This window comes from Vanacampus margaritifer, chromosome 5 (genome assembly GCF_051991255.1).
Source record: "Vanacampus margaritifer isolate UIUO_Vmar chromosome 5, RoL_Vmar_1.0, whole genome shotgun sequence".
NCBI lineage: Eukaryota > Metazoa > Chordata > Actinopteri > Syngnathiformes > Syngnathidae > Vanacampus > Vanacampus margaritifer.
The window spans coordinates 4,440,669-4,457,983 of NC_135436.1; the positions used below are offsets into that span (position 1 = coordinate 4,440,669).

Below are 17,315 nucleotides of genomic sequence, written 5' to 3' on the forward strand. Positions count from 1 at the left end.
CGTTCCCGTCAAATAGTATTTCTAAGAGTCAATAATTTAATTTTTTCCCCCCCTTTTGATGAGCGAGGTTTTGGCATGGTCCAGGACAAGTTTGAAGTAAATTGGCTGAATCGTGTAGGAGAAATGGGCAAAAGAATGCCCCCTGTAAATGCAAAAATCAGCAAAAACAAAAGTGTACACTCAAAAATGCATAGCTCACTTCCTGTTTATTTTAGCATATGGGTCCGAGAGACTTTTTTGTAGGTGTTGGGCTCCCTCATATACCTAAAAATTGTCGTAGCTCTTGCTTAAACGTACAATACATGGGTTGCTTCGTTAAAAGAATAGTAGGGGGTGCTAGTGAGGCATTTTTGTAAAATCGTACAATACATGATAAAATATTGCTCATTTTGCCAGGCCAGATGTGTGAGCCAAGCGGGGGCTGTGGGCCGGTGGGGTTCCTGGCGGGCGTGCAGCGCCCCGTCCTGCTGCGTTGGGTTGGGGGCGCGGGCCGCGTTGGGGTGGGTGGCGCTCCTGCTCCTGGGTTTGCTCTCCGGCCGGTTGCCCCTGCGCGGCCCGGGGGTCGTCCTTTGGCGCTGCCGCGGCCTGGGGGGCCCTGAGGTGTTGCGCTTGCTCTGTCCTGGCGGGGGTCGACGGCTCTCCTCTTTGGTGGAGATTTTCATGCACGCCAGATCCACCACACCAACATCTATCGAAACTCAGACACAATCTTCCTCAGGTCATTGAATCGGTGGAGGCTGGTGTCTGTGGATCTCACTCCGCTTCGTCTGTCCTTCCTTCCTTTCCTCAGTCTCTCCTTTGGTCTCTTGAGGTCTCCCTGATTTGTTGAAATTTAGATGTCTCTGGGTTTGGTGAAGGACTCTGGTTGGTGGCCTGGTGGGTGGTGTCTGGTCGGTGCTGGATTTCACTTTCCTTTCTTTTCTTTGGTCCTTTCTCAGGTTTCCTGACGGCCTCACGACTCTGGCTGGAAGTGTTCGGTTTAGGGAAACGGTATGGGATTTTTATTTTTATTTTTTTAGGTTTTAGGTGAACTAATGAATGCACGCACGCACGCACGCATATTCACCCACATACAAAAAAAAAAAATACACCAAAAAAATTTAAAAAAAGGAGAGCAATGATGATGACATGTCAAATCGGCAAAATTACCGAATGAACAATACTGAGCTCTCCAAAAAATAAAAAATAAATAAATAAAAAGAAAATGAAAAAATTTCAATTTTTGTCACCACTGGGTAGCGATATAGATATAACAGAATATTATCATAGAAGAGAAGTTTGGGATTTTTGGAGCATGTACAGGGGGGTTATTAAACATTTTCTCCTTTGTAGCGAAGCAAATATGAAACGCAAGGTTTGAGGCCCCGCCCCCGTCATATAGTATTTTGAAAGCTTACATTTTTTTCCCCAGTCGTTGTTCCAGGTCTTGAGATGATACAAGTTTTAACTCAAATGAATGTTTCGTCTAGGAAAAGGGGTCAATTGTATGATCCCTATGAATGTGCAAAAATGGGCCAAAATTAGACATTGAACAATTCATAGCTCAATTCCTGTACATTTTAGGATATGCCCATGATGGACTTTTTTGTACGTCTCGGGGTGCTACACGTGCCTGCCAATTTTCGTAGCTGTAGGTCTAACATGCCGGGATTGTTTTTAATTTTGTCCTGTAGGGGACGCTATGGAGCCATGTCATTATGACAACTTTATAATATCAAATTTTTCGCCGTACCTGAAGAGTGTGCAAAGTTTGGAGAGTTTTCAAGGAGAAGAAAAAGAAGAAAAAGTAGAAGAAAACACAATAGGGACCTCAAGATTTGTTGGCCGACTTCCAAACGATGAGAGATGCCACTTGTGACCAGAAAAAATCGCGGGAGTCACAGTTTTGTTGTTAGGTTAATAATAATTCAAAAAGCATGTTCATAGCATTATTAGGGCCCGAGCAGCGACCGCTAGTTATTATTCATAATTATTAGGAGTGTGAATTGCCTAGTACCTTGCGATTCGATCTGTATCACAATTTATAGGTCACGATTCAATTAATCCCGATACGAATCTATTAGTCAACTCTTGCGATTTTTTAAAACTCAAATTTTGAAAATACTAATCAGCAAACTTTGTATTTGTATGAAATGTACTTTAGTCTTATAACTGTCAGCCACTGTATTGAACAAACTGGTTGCAAACTCTTTTATGTTTGAACAACATTGACATCAAATTTTAAGGCTTAATGTTCCATTAATATAACTTTCTTCAATGCTTCAAGTGTGAACCCTAACCCAAAGTAAGACATTTTGTTGAATATTTTAATCAAAAATTCATGTTTAAAAATCTATTCGGCTGCATCTTGAATCGATACGAGAATTGCATGCTGTAATATTGTGATATATTGCCGAATCATTTTTTTTAACACCCATAACAATTATTGTTTCGAATTGTATTATTTTCATTTGTATTAATCAGAAATATGTTTATCTACAGTATGCATCTATGTGCAGTGACAGGCAAAACAAAAAGGGTGCTTTTCCATTGGATGGCAAACAAATAACTCATATATCACCCAAATTTCACACTATGTTGTGATTTAATTGAATTAAGAATCATTATTATAAATAACATGCCATCTTAACCAGGCTTACCTGCCAAAAGGTACTGGCAGTACTGGACGTTATTGGAGGCCAAAATTAATAGATGGTTGGAGTTAAAGGGTGGCTGCAGCTCATTCCATTGTAGCGTTCTGTTTTGGAAACACATACACACACACACACACACACACACACACACACACACACACACACACACACACACACACACACACAGATTTTGTTAAGACAAAAAAAACTGTGTATGGGAGCGGTGGAGCTCGGGGGGATATCACCTTGCTAAAGTCCAGCATGCCCTTGGTGAGGTACAAAGTTCCAAAGCAGTGTCATCACTTATCTTTTGTGCAGTGCTTATTGGCCGAGGTTCGAGCGCATGTTCGACCAAGTTACCATAGCAGCTGATGATGTACAGTGAGTCAATAATGGTCTGTCTTGACTGATCTGAAAACAAGATGAAAAGCAATGTTAAAAAAGGAATTCATGTTATAGGCCTAGTCATAAGCAATTGGAAATTGTAACCATCAGCCGAAAGTTTCATTCAACCAATCATTATTTATATAGATATTTTACAGCATTCACAAGCATTGCATGGAAATACAGCTTTCTTAGAAAACAGTTTAAGACACACAGTACAATCTCTCTCTGTCTCTGTCTCGCTTTCTCTTTCGCACACACACACACATTCTGATGTACTGGTTTCGATGGGACTACAGGGATTTTCTGCACACATAATCTAGTGGCCAGGAAAAGTCCCAATCAAATATGTGGTTGTACAACTTCTTTGTAAGGAATACAATGAAGTGCAAAGAATTATATTCAATACAATGGTTTTTCAAGTAATTTAGTAATATCTACCATGTTGAGTTCCTCAAGCTGTTGAGTGTGTGTGATGTTTAATTATATCTTGTTGTGAAATCCATGCTTTTAATTTGGAAGGCTGCTCTGTATTTCCGTTTCACATTCTCCATTCATCCTTCAACTCATAGCAGGGCAATAGTCAATGACGATATACTATATATAACATACAAAGATCAGTGTGCACTTCAGAGCTATTTAAATTGTTGAGTACAACTGAAGACTTATGTACTCTCTTACCGGAGCCCCCTGTGGCGGTCAATGAATGCAAAATAGCAATTTAAGCCTTTAATTCCGGACAGAAAAGCAAGCCGATATCAGTATTGATACCAGTCGCAAGTACCGATACTGTGAAATGTGTCCTGGTATTAGCCCGATACCGATACCTGGTATCGGTACTAGCCCAGTCCTACCCGGCACACATAGTTACTACATATTTAGTTACTACACTTAGAGCACTCATAGAACTTGCATTGAATAAAATTTTATTGACAATATCAAATAGTATAGATTTAAATGTCCTCTTCCTCTGCAAAGATCAGTCGCGGAAAAGGTTCTGGTATATACTCTGGTACACAGTCATGCTTTGCTGGAAAAAACACACTTTACAAACTTCAAATAGGCTTGTTCATTGAGTCCCACAAAAGACGTTCAATAAAAGAATTGAGCAACAAGGAGCTTCATTTTAGGTGTCAAGATGATAACTCATGAGAGGTGTCGGCAAAGTTTCCACTTCATAGAGCGTCCTGTCCAAATCTGTGGGGGGAATAGCAGTGTCTCTGGCCATAAATGACAATTAGGGCATGGCCACAAATTTCCTTTCCTGCCAGCGGATGGATGAATGAATAAATGAAGGAAGGAAGAAAAAGATGGATGATGGATGGATGGATGGATGGATAGATAAACAATTATCTGCTGGTTGTAACTTTTACGTCATCACAAATGAATTTAATTTGTCCTGGGCGCGCCAAGGTGGGGGTTGGTTGACTAGGAGAAGTCTGTCTTACCTCCACAGACAGCTAGCTGGGCCCACCCAGCTCTGAATTCAGAAGACTGACTGACAGAAATTTTTTTTAAAAAAAAACTTTCCAGAAACCTGATTTGACCTGACCTGTCTTATTTTGCAACAGAACAATGAATTATGAAATTATGAATGTTTGCCATGTTTGCACGGGCTGTTCGGTCCCTGTATGACCGATGTCAGAGTTTGGTCCGCATTGCCGGCAGTAAGTCGAATTTGTTTCCAGTGAGGGTTGGACTCCACCAAGGTTGCCCTTTGTCACATATTCTGTTCATAACTTTTATGGACAGAATTTCTCTAGGCGCTGCCGAGGCGTTGAAGGAGTCCGGTTTGGTGGCCTCAACATTGCATCTCTGCTTTTTGCAGATGATGTGGTGCTGTTGGCTTCTTCAAGCCGTGATCTCCAACTCTCGCTGGAACGGTTTGCAGCAGAGTGTGAAGCAGTTCGGATGAAAATCAGCACCTCCAAATCCGAGACCGTGGTCCTCAGTCGGAAAAGGGTGGCGTTCCCTCTTTGGGTCGGTGATGAGATCCTGCCCCAAGTGGAGAGTTCAAGTATCTTGGGGACTTGTTCACGAGTCCGAGCAAGATGGAGCGGAAGATCGGCAGGCGGATCGGTGCAGCGTCTGCAGTGACGCGGGCTGTGTATCAGGCTGTTGTGGGGAAGGAGCTGAGTCGAAAGGCAAAGTTCTCGATTTACTGATAGATCTACGTTCCTACCCTCATCTATGGTCATAAGCTGTGGGTCGTGACCGAAAGAACAAGATCCCGGATACAAGCGGACAAAATTTGTTTCCTCTCCAGGGTGTCCGGGCTCTCCCTTAGAGGTGAGAAGCTCGGTCATCCGGGAGGGACACAAAGTCGAGTCGCTACTCCTCCACGTTGAGAGGAGCCAGCTGAGGTGGCTCGGGCATCTGGTTCGGATGCCTCCTGGACGCCTCCTTGCAGAGGTGTTCTGGGCATGTCCCACTGGCGGGAGGCCCGGAGACAACCCAGGACATGCTGGATAGACTATGTCTCTCGGCTGGCCTGAGAATGCCTTGGGATCCCGTCGGAGGAGCTGGTTGAAGTGGCTGGGGAGGGAAGTCTGGGCTTCCCTGCTAAAGCTGCTGCCCCCGTGACCCGACCCCGGATAAGTGGTAGATGATGGATGGATGAATGTTTGCCATTTTTTAAATGTTGACTCCATGAAGTATCGTTAATGTGTTGCATATTCCTCTTTTGACTATTTATTTGTGTGCACGTTTTAAGCTTTCGGTAACATTTATTTTGATGTGTCCAACTGTACGTGTTTGCATTGATTGAATTTTGTCGTCAGAATCTTGTCTAACATAGGATCAAAATTCAACCTGATGATTCTTTACAAAATTGCAACCAAGTTGGTAAATTTCCACCAGCTCTTAAGCCTGAGCCACGGAGACATGACCCCTGGTGGGGGTTATCCCACTATAAGACCTTCTACTCCCTCTTGCTCTTTGTCTCCTCTTCCCCTTTTTGTCTTTCTCTGGTTCCCACTCCTGGCCCTCTCCAGCCAGCATCGGCTCCCGAAGGATTGCCTCAGCAGTCCAAGCCATGAGGCCTCGTCCCATCTTGCTCATCCCTCTCCCAAACTGAACCTTTTTTTTATCTATTCTTCAATGAACAGGCTTGGAACCTCCACCCAGGAACACCTCTTTTGGGCTAAACTCAGACCATCTGGTAAGTGCAACTTTGCCAACCTTAACCAGATTGTACAAATTGGTGCATTCAATTGGGTTAAACAACTGGATTAAATTTTGGTCCCGTGTTTGCCTGATTAGGAAGTTCCATCGATAATTTGGGTTGCCGTAATGGCTTATGAGAAATTTAGACGGTGTAGGGGAGTTGTATTTTCCTCAGCAACCTCGGGGGCACCACCTTGTCTTTGCTTGTTTGTAGGAGCAAAATAAACGATAAAAATCCTATTATCAAGTATTCATAATCTGAAGTTGCTACTTTAGTTAATCATGGAGTTCTTTGCTTTCATAAGATAATTACTAATACACTCAGTAAACCCAAATGATTCAGCAGAAATTGAATTTCTAGACAACAAATTTATTTAGTAAACACACATATATCACACACAGCCTAACCTATAAATGAAACGGAATAAAAATGTAAATCAAAGATAAAAAGAGAACTTGCAACTAAGATAAAAGAAGGTAGATGAAAAAGGTAGATGGGGGATAAAGATGGAAGCGTTTGACCTAACAATTATTTTATGTTTGAATAAAAGCGTTGCACCAGTGGTATATGATCATCAGATTGCAATGCTTACGGACTGGTTCAGTCGCACGGGAGAGAGAGAGAGACTCGAGCGTCGATTCTCGGTTGAATGCTGGAATGCTGCAGCAGGTCAGGTGCACGCGGGGCGTGGAGGTGGCGGCCGGTCCTTAGCTGGTGCACGTCCAGCTGGAATGCTGCCTGGTGATGCACGCGCGGCCTGGAGATCTGCAGGTCCTTGTGTGAGCGCTGCGGGGCGCCTCGGCCTCACGCCTGGAACAGACACGCACGCCTTGGGGATGCGCAGTGTGTTTGTGAGTCTTTGCTTGAAGCACACTTTTTAGACGCGCGTTGTGGCTCAAAGGAAGAAGCCGCGTAGTGACCCTCAGCGACCACGTCTCGTGACGATCAGGAAAAGTTCAGGGGCCAGACGTGAGGTGGAGAGCGAGGGTGGAGGAGTTGCAGGAACGGAAGAGCCCTTGAGCAGTTCAATTGGGAAGAGAGTTCAGGAAAAATGTTCCCGGAAAAGAGCGTGAGGAAAAAAAGTTGCAGGAAAAGAGCGTGAGGGAAAAAAAAAAGTTGCAGGAAAAGAGAGAGAATGTCCTTCGCGCGCTATTTCCAATGTGTTCTTCCCCCTGGTTGCAAAGTCAACATGCTGGTGGAATTGTGGAAGAGCTGTTTTCATGTTGGCCAGACGTTTTCAGAAAAGGGATGCCGTCAGTGCCAGCCGATTTAAGCATTTTGACTGATTTTTCAAGGTCCACAGAAAATGTTAAGTTTGGACTATGGAAACACACATACTACCAAATGAAAGATTGAACTCTCATCTTTCATCAGAAAAACAGTTTGTTTCTACCTTATTCCGTTTTTCAGTAATCAACAATAGAAAATGGTTAGTTTCACCGAAATGCTTTGTTTTAAAACAAAAAACGGAGAAAACAAGCTTTTTGTGAAACAATGTTATTTCATGCACTCTAGTGAATTGTACACTTCTTTTTGTCCATGAATGATGCCACAAACACCTAAATAGTGCTTTACTTCTGTAAAACTCTACCACCAACAATGAAAAAGTGTTTTTAGATTGCAAAATACGTTTATTTCCATTCAACAGTGTAACAATTTGACAAACCAATTTCGCAAACTATTTACAAATGTGTGCAACTGTGGTACTATTTACAATTAAGTGGATGTTTCAAATACAGTTTTTCTTTTTGTAACACTCCCCTGCGTGCAAGGAGACGGAGGAGGATTTGCACAACAGATTTGTTTCACTGCGATTGCCCCTTTCGCGTGCAGACGTTACACTTTATTGAAGGCCTTTTTTTCCGGGGAATAGCAAGTAGCAGACTGTACCCACTCCTCCGATGAATATGCATTGGACTCGGGGTACTCTTCATCGTCCGTTTGAACGTCCGCCTGTGCACAAGTGCTCGGTTGTGCTCCGCATTTTCCGGTGTTAGCATCGCTAGCCGGTGAGGCTTTATAACGTGGTCATAGCCGCCGCGTCAACGCTTCCAACTTCGGCGTCAACGCTTCCAACTTCGGCGTCAACCTCGGAGCCACCATCATCATCATCGTCGTCATCACTGTGCTCTTTAGCATTGGTCGAAGACCTGCTTGCAACCGGTCGCCATTGTTCGCTTCCTCAGCCATCTAGCTCTGCTTCACGTCTTCTACTGCCGCGTCAACGCTTCCAACCTCGGAGTCACCATCATCATCATCGATGATGATCATCGTCGTCATCAATGTGCTCTTTAGCACTGGTCGATGCTTTTCGTCTTTGAAAAAAATGCTCAAGCGTGAGCTGCTTGCAACCGGTCGCCATTTTCGGTTCTCATCCCCAGCCATTGTCCCCTCTAGCCCGCCTCACGTCTTCTACTGACGCCTACCCAATCTTGTCAAAAGGGAGTCATCGCTGCCATCTAGGGGCCAAAAATAGTCATTAGGCTAGATCTGCTTGAAACTTTCACCACAGCTGGCCAAGGCTTTCCTCCACCCGTTTCCCCCAAAAGAATAAAAAATTTGGAGAACGTCTTTAACGTCCTTGGCGGCCCTCCGTAGGTTTTTACTAAACGTCATTTAACGTCCTTGGCAGTAAAAGAGTTAAAAGTCCCCAGCCACAATAAAAATGCCTCCAGTATAAGCATATTATATCTCACAGTTCAGTGAAGAACAGCCATTGTCTCCTTCGTGTTAGCGCTGAGGGGCAGTAATGATTATAAAGGTAAACTCCCTTGGCAGATAGAATGGTCTACAATTCACAGTCAAAAACTCAATATCCCGTGAGCAATGACTTGAGATTATCCTTGCATTTTTACACAAGTTGTTGTTGGTGTAACTACATAACCTCTGGTCTTACCGCTGAGTTCACCGCTCCTATCAGCACGAAATGTAGCCAGCTCCTCAATGCTAACAGCATCGCCCGGGATTGATGAATTAAGCCATATCTCTGTCAGAATAGCCCAGCAGTTCCTCATCTCGCGATTAGACGTTAGTTCTAGTTGTAGGTGGTCCATTTTATTGTCCAGAGAGTGAATGTTGGTGAGCAAGATGAATGGAAGACGCGTTTTGAAGGGTTTAGCCTTTAGCCTAGCTGTTAGGCCAGCCCGACAGCCATGCTTACAACTCGGGTCACACTGCCTTTGCTTGCAGCTCCACTGGGTCTAGTTGGTGTAGCACTGCGAGGCTCAGTAAACACTCCAGAGTAGACATAGTAATGGGCACTCGATTACTGGATGATCGCATTTCTAGCAAAAGCCGGCGGTCCTATGCTGAGCTACGAATGATGTTGACTGTTTTCGGCATCAAAGACTGAGTAAATCGACCAAAATAGCCACAGCTGTTGTGAGCCAATGTAGCTACAGCTGAACAGGGCGCCGCCATAGTGACATCAGTGAGAGTTTTGAAGAGAATCATGTGGCTGATACACACCTGGCTGAGATACGTCTTAATTTCTAGACATTTTCAATGAAAGGGATGACGGTGGGGATATTCCACAGAAACTTTCCACCAATTTTTCCTGCAATCCACAAAGAATGCCCTGCATCCACTGATAGTGCCATGAATTGCACACGGCCCATGCACGAGCTTGACACAGAGGCTGCAGTTAGGCTTTAGGCCAGAGGTGACAATCGTGAGTAAAGTTACAAACTCCACAAAGCACCTTTAAATCAATAAAATGTTTTAAAGCTGTTGTACATCGCAACTTTAAAAAGTGCATTTTTTTTTAATTATCATCATTATTTAAATATCGTTATCATTGAGAGGTTTGTTCAAAAACTATTTAAATTAAATTTAAATTAAATTTTAATTACTACTACATTCTAAATTATACTTTAGCAGTTGATGACTCGAAATGTTATGTTGACTGTCATTTGCACTATTAATTAAGAAAATCTGAGAAAAAAATATGGCATAATAATTTAGAATGCACTGCATTCAATAACCCAACTAATTTCTGGGCCGATGTTCTGCTCTGTGCCATCTTGATGTTTATAATTCATATTACAAATATGTAAGAATGACCGAATCACATTTGGTAAGTGTGCTTGTGACGAACCCAAACCTTTTTCTCTTTTCATGTTGGGGTTCGTGATGAACCATGACAGGGAGGAGGCAAATATGGCGGCCACACAGAACTCTCCTCCAATGGACTTGCTCGGGGACATCTGAGGGGGTGATTTACTTTTGCTTTGGGAGGAAAACAAAAAATAAAAGAGAAGAATCAACAACAACAGTACACACAGGTTTTATGATATGTTTTTGGTGCTGAATTTTTTCATACAGCACCCATCCCACTAGTGGTGCAACGGATTACAAAAGTCACGGCTTGGATCGGACCACAAATTTGAGTCTCGGATCGTTTTTTGGATCAGCAAAAAAAAAAAAAAAAGGATAAATAGTACGTTGCCTTAATTTATTTTATAAAACACTTTCTCCAATACATTAAAAAAAATTCAAAATGTCTAATATAGCCATTTAGGATTAAGAGTCTTCGTTTATTTTGTAAAACACTTTATCACATTGAAATAAGAAAATAAATTCAAAATGTATATTATAGCCCTTTAGGATTTAGGAACACAACTTTAATTGCAATACGAGGCAGAAATATTCTTATTTTATACATAGTCCATGTGTAAAATAACAAGATATTAATGGTTTGAAGTCGTGTTCCTATAATTTTAATTTTGAGTTGAATGTTTTACTTTTCTTTTTTTATGGGCAAAAGTGTTTTATAAAATAAATGTTGACAAAGTTCTATTTATCCTTTTTTTTTTTTCAATAATGAAGAGACCTCAATGTGCAATTTAAGTAACATTCCTTTCCTTTAAACATGGAGAGTGAATTACAAAGTAGCCTTGGTCCATAATATTGAAAAAAAAAGCCAGCCAGGTACCAGCTGTCAAACTCACCAGCCAGACACTCGTTAGTAATGCTAACAGCTAGCCGCTAGCCACTTACGTCTGAGACTTATGCCATATCATACAATGACGGATATAATTAATAAGCGATTTCTGAGCATCCTAAATTAGCAATTGAATATGAGTTTTGGATAGTGTTGTGTTGATGTTGGTCGCAACTACTGTACAATGTCAATCAACTACGAGAAAGAAATCCTAAACGTCTAAATGGGAAGTCAAGCTACGACATGGGCCAACTTCAAATTAAAAGTGTGGTAAGACATTATTGAGTACACTTTATTTCCAAGTTAGCCTGAGCGTCTTACGTTGAGTATGTTTCCAGTTTCCTTGACATGTCGATGACATGTCTAATGACGGTGTCGGGACAAGAGGGAGAAAAAAAAAATCCTCTATCATTATTTGTAGACTAATTTCACCCCAAGTTGCCAAAATGCTCCCATACATGCGATTTACTTGATCCATAAGGATTTTCAACTTCTTCTTGTGCTATAGTTATTGTGGAGTGGACTGATCATGCACATTGCACGTTTTTTTCTCCCCACCAACCAATCCGCGGGTTCAAACTGTGGGGCCTGATCCAAACCGATCATGGATCAATGATAACCCATTGTACACAATAGTGCGCAGGTGTGCCTTAGACTACCCACAATAAAAGGCCACTCTGAAAGGTGCACTTTTATTTTATGGGGGTAGGGGGATCTGGGGAAAACCAGTACTGAGTGGTTTTCAGTAGACCAGTAGACTGGAAATACTCAAGCAGAGGTAAACAAGCATGACAACGCAGCAGAGAATCATTCTTTTTGGAGCAAGGAAGAAACTGATCACTGTCCTTTATTTAGCATGGCGACTGACAAGAATTCACCGACTGAAGGTGTGGCTGGGCGCGGGCTGGCATGCATCCTCGACTATGCAGCGTAACTGGACTGAACAGAACAATATGGGATCAAATCAACTTTTGATTAACAATTACCACTGGACTGATGAAGATGAACTGATGGAAACGCACACGTTTTATTGGGACTGAATGAAAACAATGTGCCGCAGTGTATTGTATTTTATAAAAATGTACGAAATCAACATCTTGATAATTATGCATCTTAAATGTATTCTGGGAACGGGAATTAATAAGCTTTGGCTTCATCCCGTCAGCCCTTTTTCTTTTCGGATATAACAAATATATCTTGTGTTGTAAGCTATTGTGTTAAAACTGGCAGAATGAAATGTCCAAAAGAAAAAATGAACAAACAAAACAATATAACGTCTTTTATTAGGAGTAGAAAATTAAAAGTGGAAATGATGCCTATTTGTGGAAATTAAGTCTATTTGTAGAAATGACGTCTATTTGCATAATGACATTTGTGTGTCACAGTATATATCGGGTTTTCGAATTGAGCACAATGACTATGTACTGTATACAGGAGTAACTCTGTCTGCTCACACATGCAAACGGCTTATCCCGAATGTTTCAGAAGCCGGAATTTTGACCTTACCCTGATTATTGACTGCATGTAAACTGCATGGATAAACTTGGATGCTGCTGTACGGATTTTGCACCAAACTGACTGGAACAAGATCTGAAGCAGCTACCTCTGGAGATTTCTGCATTGGGCCTGCCTTGGAAGAGAATCCAGTAGCTGACAGTAGCTTCCTGCAGTGCTTCGACTCATTAAATGGACTCTCGCAATTGTTCTAATTAACATTGCACAGCAGAATATATTGTGTAAACTGTTGCCCAAATGGCATTCATTGCTGTCTGGAAGGGGGATACCCATATTTGCAAGCTCTTTTTCAAGGTTTATTATTATTCCCGTTTTTTTTTGTTCTTTTTCTTTGCCCTCCTGTGGGGTTAAGATCAGAGGATGTCATTACTATTTGTCGACTGTGTGTATGTAAAGAAGCCCTTTGAGAATTTTATGATTAATGAATGTGAATGCTTGTGAATGTAGCAAATTTTGGGTTGGGGGGAAGGGTGGTAGTGGTGGTAACCTCTACCCTTCCAAATGAACCTCCTGCCGCACCTTGGCCACCCCAAGTAAAACTTTCTACAGATGCCATTGATTAGCACCTTTGAAAATAATACTCACCCAAGAAAGATTTAGCAAGCCAGTAAGGGATAAAAAAAAGCTTCAATTACAATGTACAAGTGAATGACCACAAGAGAAGAAACCTAAGACCCCTGGAAAAGACCACATGCTATTCATTATATAATGTGAAAGGAGTCAACAAAGAGAAGGCATAGAGCAGGAAGTTGGGAAGTGACACTCTTCATGAGTCACTCAATAATCTCTAATCGTGACTGTCATAATGGGGATTCTCTTAAAAGCTTGTAGCTATTTAATGTCAACAGGCAGCATGAGCAAGAGGTCACATTACTCGGCAGAGAACCAGCCGCCATTCTACATCAATACGCACTGAATGCATTGTGATGTAAATAACAATAGCGGCGTACGTCCAAATAAAGTTTCTACAAAATGAACTACAAATTATTTTTGAAAAATGAATCTCATTACAATCAGGGTTCCTTTTAAGTGTGTAAAATTTAGAGAATGCAGAGGATCTACAGTAACTGCATTCTCCGGTATTTACAATAAATTAGCTTGGCACGCTAATGATAAATGCATAATGTACAATATTAAAAATACATTTATCTAGATTTGTCATCATTCAATAGCTGTACATAAGAACACAGTATTCACTGAATTGCATGAGACCATGAGCACTAAATTTGCCACTGAGTGGATAATATAACATTATGTTACAAAGAGTCAAAGAGAACAAAGTTAAAGTGACCATAGAGTTGTATTGGCAAAATATGCTCCAAAGAAGGTCTTTGTGAAATAGGAGTCAAAGTAAAGGGAAAGAAAGTGGGAAACAGAGACAAAAACAATTATCTACCACCATTTAGCTATTAAATTAAAAAGAATATGCAGAGGATCTACAATTATATAACACTATAGATAATGCAGAGGTATGCATCGACACAACATTAACTGCTTTCTTCAGTATTTACAATAAATTTGGCTTTGGAGTGTGTTTCTGTGTTTATTGTGCATATCCAGATATAGTCATGGTGCCCTGTAAACAATCTAAAGTAAATTGGACTTTACCCATTAGCAATAATTGTCCTTTGAGACTGAACCATGTCCCCAGAAGCCTAGCCAAACAAAGAACGCCGCAAGACTTCTTCATTTTACAATTTTTATTGCATTTTCCCAAGACCTCCCAATGATAGCATTTTGATTAGTTTTAGTGCATATCATTGGGGATAAATGTTCCATCTGATGGGAGTGAACAACATGTTGCCCTCCAATGGCTTACCCCTGGAGTGCAAGTTTACGAACACAATGGTCAGTATAATGGAGGAATTTAGTAAATGCCCACTTAAATGGTAGTAGGGGGGTGGACAACTCATACCATTGACCTTGTGTTGAGCCAGTGGAAATTCCGGAAGCTTCCAGGCCCCCGGCTGAGTAAATGGATAGACATGGACATACAAAATGTAGAAAGTCTTGATGGAATAAATCTCAGAGGCTTTGTGATTTAAAAGATGTCAATCTTTTTGCTCATCTGTTTCTTGTACTCTTGAAGAAACTTTTGCGTAATGTAAGATAGACTGATAATTAAAAAAATATTCTCACTTAGAGATGGGAATTGATAAAAAATTAGTAATTCGGATACAATTGTCAACACTCCTTATCGATCCAACACCTTATAAATTATTTTGTCAATTCTCATTGGGTGAGGGAATGAAAATAACACAAATATCATACCATTTATGGCACAGGTGGCAAAGACTAGTCCTTGAGGGCCGGAGTACTGCACATTTTAGAGGTTTCGCTCTTCAAACACACCTGGATCAAATGATCAGCTCATCAGCAAGCTCTGGAGCCTGATAACGATCCTGATTATTGAATCGGGTATGGAAAACTCTAAAACTTCCAGGACTCCGGCTCTCGAAGACCTGTAGGATGGAAACAGATGTGTTTTTATTTTTTTTTATTTCAACCATAAATGCCTCTTACCTTAAATTTATATCTATTTTGTGTACTTCACTCAAATTAACACTCTCCACTAAATTTTGAATCTACGAGGGTTGTACAAAAACAATTTAAGCCTCACCCTGAAGGAATCGCAGGAAGGAGACAGTTTTTCAGTATTTTTCTTCTTGATATAAATGCACTAGGTCCAATGATGCTGAAGCAATGCTATCCAATCACAGAAGAAGGTGGTGTCCTGATCCTCTAAAAAACCCTCCATACACCATATGACCTCACCAAGTCTGGAGTGTAAAGTGGTGTAAAAGGTGCTGTCCCCCCTGGCTGGGTGTGGGCGGGTCTGCCCCTCTGTTGGCTGCTGGGTGGCGGCTGCGTCTTGGTCGTTCCCTGGGTCTCGTGGTGGGTGCTGTGTTGCGGGGCTCTCCCTGGTGTCCGGGGCGGCGCCGCCCCGGCGCGGTCCGTCGCTCTGGGTCCGGCGACGCGGGTCAGGGCCTGTGGGCCGCCGGGGTGCCCCGTGGTTCCCTCTCCCCTCCCCCTTCCTCCCCCTTGCTTCCTCTCCCTCTTCACCTCTCCCCGCCCGTCCTCCGCCTCCCTGTCCCTTCTCCCTCGTCGCCCTTCCTCCTCCTCTCCCCCTCTCTCTGCGGCCCTGCCGCTGCCTCCTGCCCTTCCTGTCGTCTCCTTCCCCCGTCCCCTCCCCCTCCCCTGTCCGCCCTCCTCCCCCTCCCCTAGGCCAGGGGTTCCATCCGTGGCCCGGGTCTCGGCGCTCCGGGGGCCGGGGGAGTGGGCGGGATTGGTGTTGTGCCCGCCCCGCTCCGGTGGGCCTCCGGGCACTTCGGGCGGGCCCCGGTATCCGGGGGGCGAGCCCCGCCGGGGTCCCGGTGGGGTGGGTGGGGGTTTTGCTGGGCGGGTGCGCCTCCCCCCTCCCGCCCGGTTGGGGGGGGCCCAGCTGGTCGCTCCTCTTAACTCACTGCACTAGTTTTGCACAATACATTTTAGGGCACATAACACACTTTGGGGGGGAGTGGGGTGTCTCCGCCCTGCAGCTCCCCTCCAAATTTTAATGCAACACACAACTGGGGGGGGCATCGGTTGGGGCGGCCGCAGTATGGAGCAGTGCTGCGGTCGCCTGTCACACACCAGCATCTATCGAGACTCAGACACAATTTGTTTCTCCCTCAGGTCATTGATTCGGTGGAGGCTGGTGTCTGTGGATCTCACTCTGCTTCGTCTGTCCTTTCTACCTTTCCTCAGTTTCTCCTTTGGGCCCTTGAGGTTTCCCTGATTTGTTGGAGTTTGGATGTCTCTGGGGTTGGTGAAGGTTAGTGGCCCGGTGGGTGGTGTCTGGTCGGTGCTGGGCTTCGCTTTTCTTTCTTTTCTTTGGTCCCCCTTCGGGTCTCCTGGCGGCCCCACGACTCTGGCTGGATTTTGAAGTGTTCGGTTTAGGTGAACGGTATGGGAATTCTTATTTATTTTTTTATTTTTTTCTCACGCACGCACGCACGCACACACACACGCACGCACGCACACACACACGCACGCACACACGCACAAACACACATACAAAAAAAAAAAAGGGAGAACAATGATGATGACATTTCAAATGATCAATACTGAGATCTCCCAGAAAAAAAAAAAAAAAAAAAAAAGTAAAGTGGGTGGGGTAGTAATTCCAAGCTACAACTGGCTGCTTCAGCAACTGCAACTTGCTCAGTGTGAACATGTGCATTGTACTGAAGCAAAAGCACAGCTGCCCTGAGTTTTTCTCTGTGTTTTGTCTTGTGCTTGCTTCCCTCAACTGTGCTAATTCTGAAGACAGAACTCTGTACTAGCTTTCCTAATTTCCTAAGAAGTGTCCGTGTGTTTCCACAATATAAATGTTTAGCTACAGTTTTTTTTTTTTCCTGTGTGAGGCTTAGAACGTTTTGATCGACCCTCGTAATCGAAAGCAGATACTCACTTCAAAAAATAAATAAATAAATTTAGGGGTCAAGGGTCATGGCCTGATCACTATGGAAGACGCTAGTAAAAAAGTCAGCTCGCTTTAGCTTGCACCAATGGATTAACGCTGTTTGAAGCAGAGTGTGCGCTAGAGAGCAGCACATGGAGACGCCGTGTTTCCAGACGCTACTCCAAGGCATTCTTTAATTTGACTGTCTCTTCATGTTGACAACAAGCCTCA

At 43.0% G+C, this 17,315-nt stretch overlaps 1 protein-coding gene across 13 annotated transcripts in view; it reads right to left on the reverse strand.

The window, feature by feature from the left end:
* bcas3 (BCAS3 microtubule associated cell migration factor) overlaps window positions 1-17,315 on the reverse strand; it is a 403,272-nt gene that overhangs the window by 280,759 nt on the left and 105,198 nt on the right. For 12 of the 13 annotated variants that reach the window (XM_077565848.1, XM_077565854.1, XM_077565855.1 and 9 more), the window contains 3 exons: window positions 10,286-10,410; window positions 2,879-3,044; window positions 2,640-2,737 (listed from right to left, as the gene is read on the reverse strand). In XM_077565848.1, the coding sequence (XP_077421974.1) occupies window positions 2,640-2,737; window positions 2,879-3,044; window positions 10,286-10,410 (389 nt within the window). Of the gene's footprint in view, window positions 1-704; window positions 965-2,639; window positions 2,738-2,878; window positions 3,045-10,285; window positions 10,411-17,315 lie in introns of those variants that run through there. The other variant, XM_077565858.1, reaches the window with a different exon arrangement.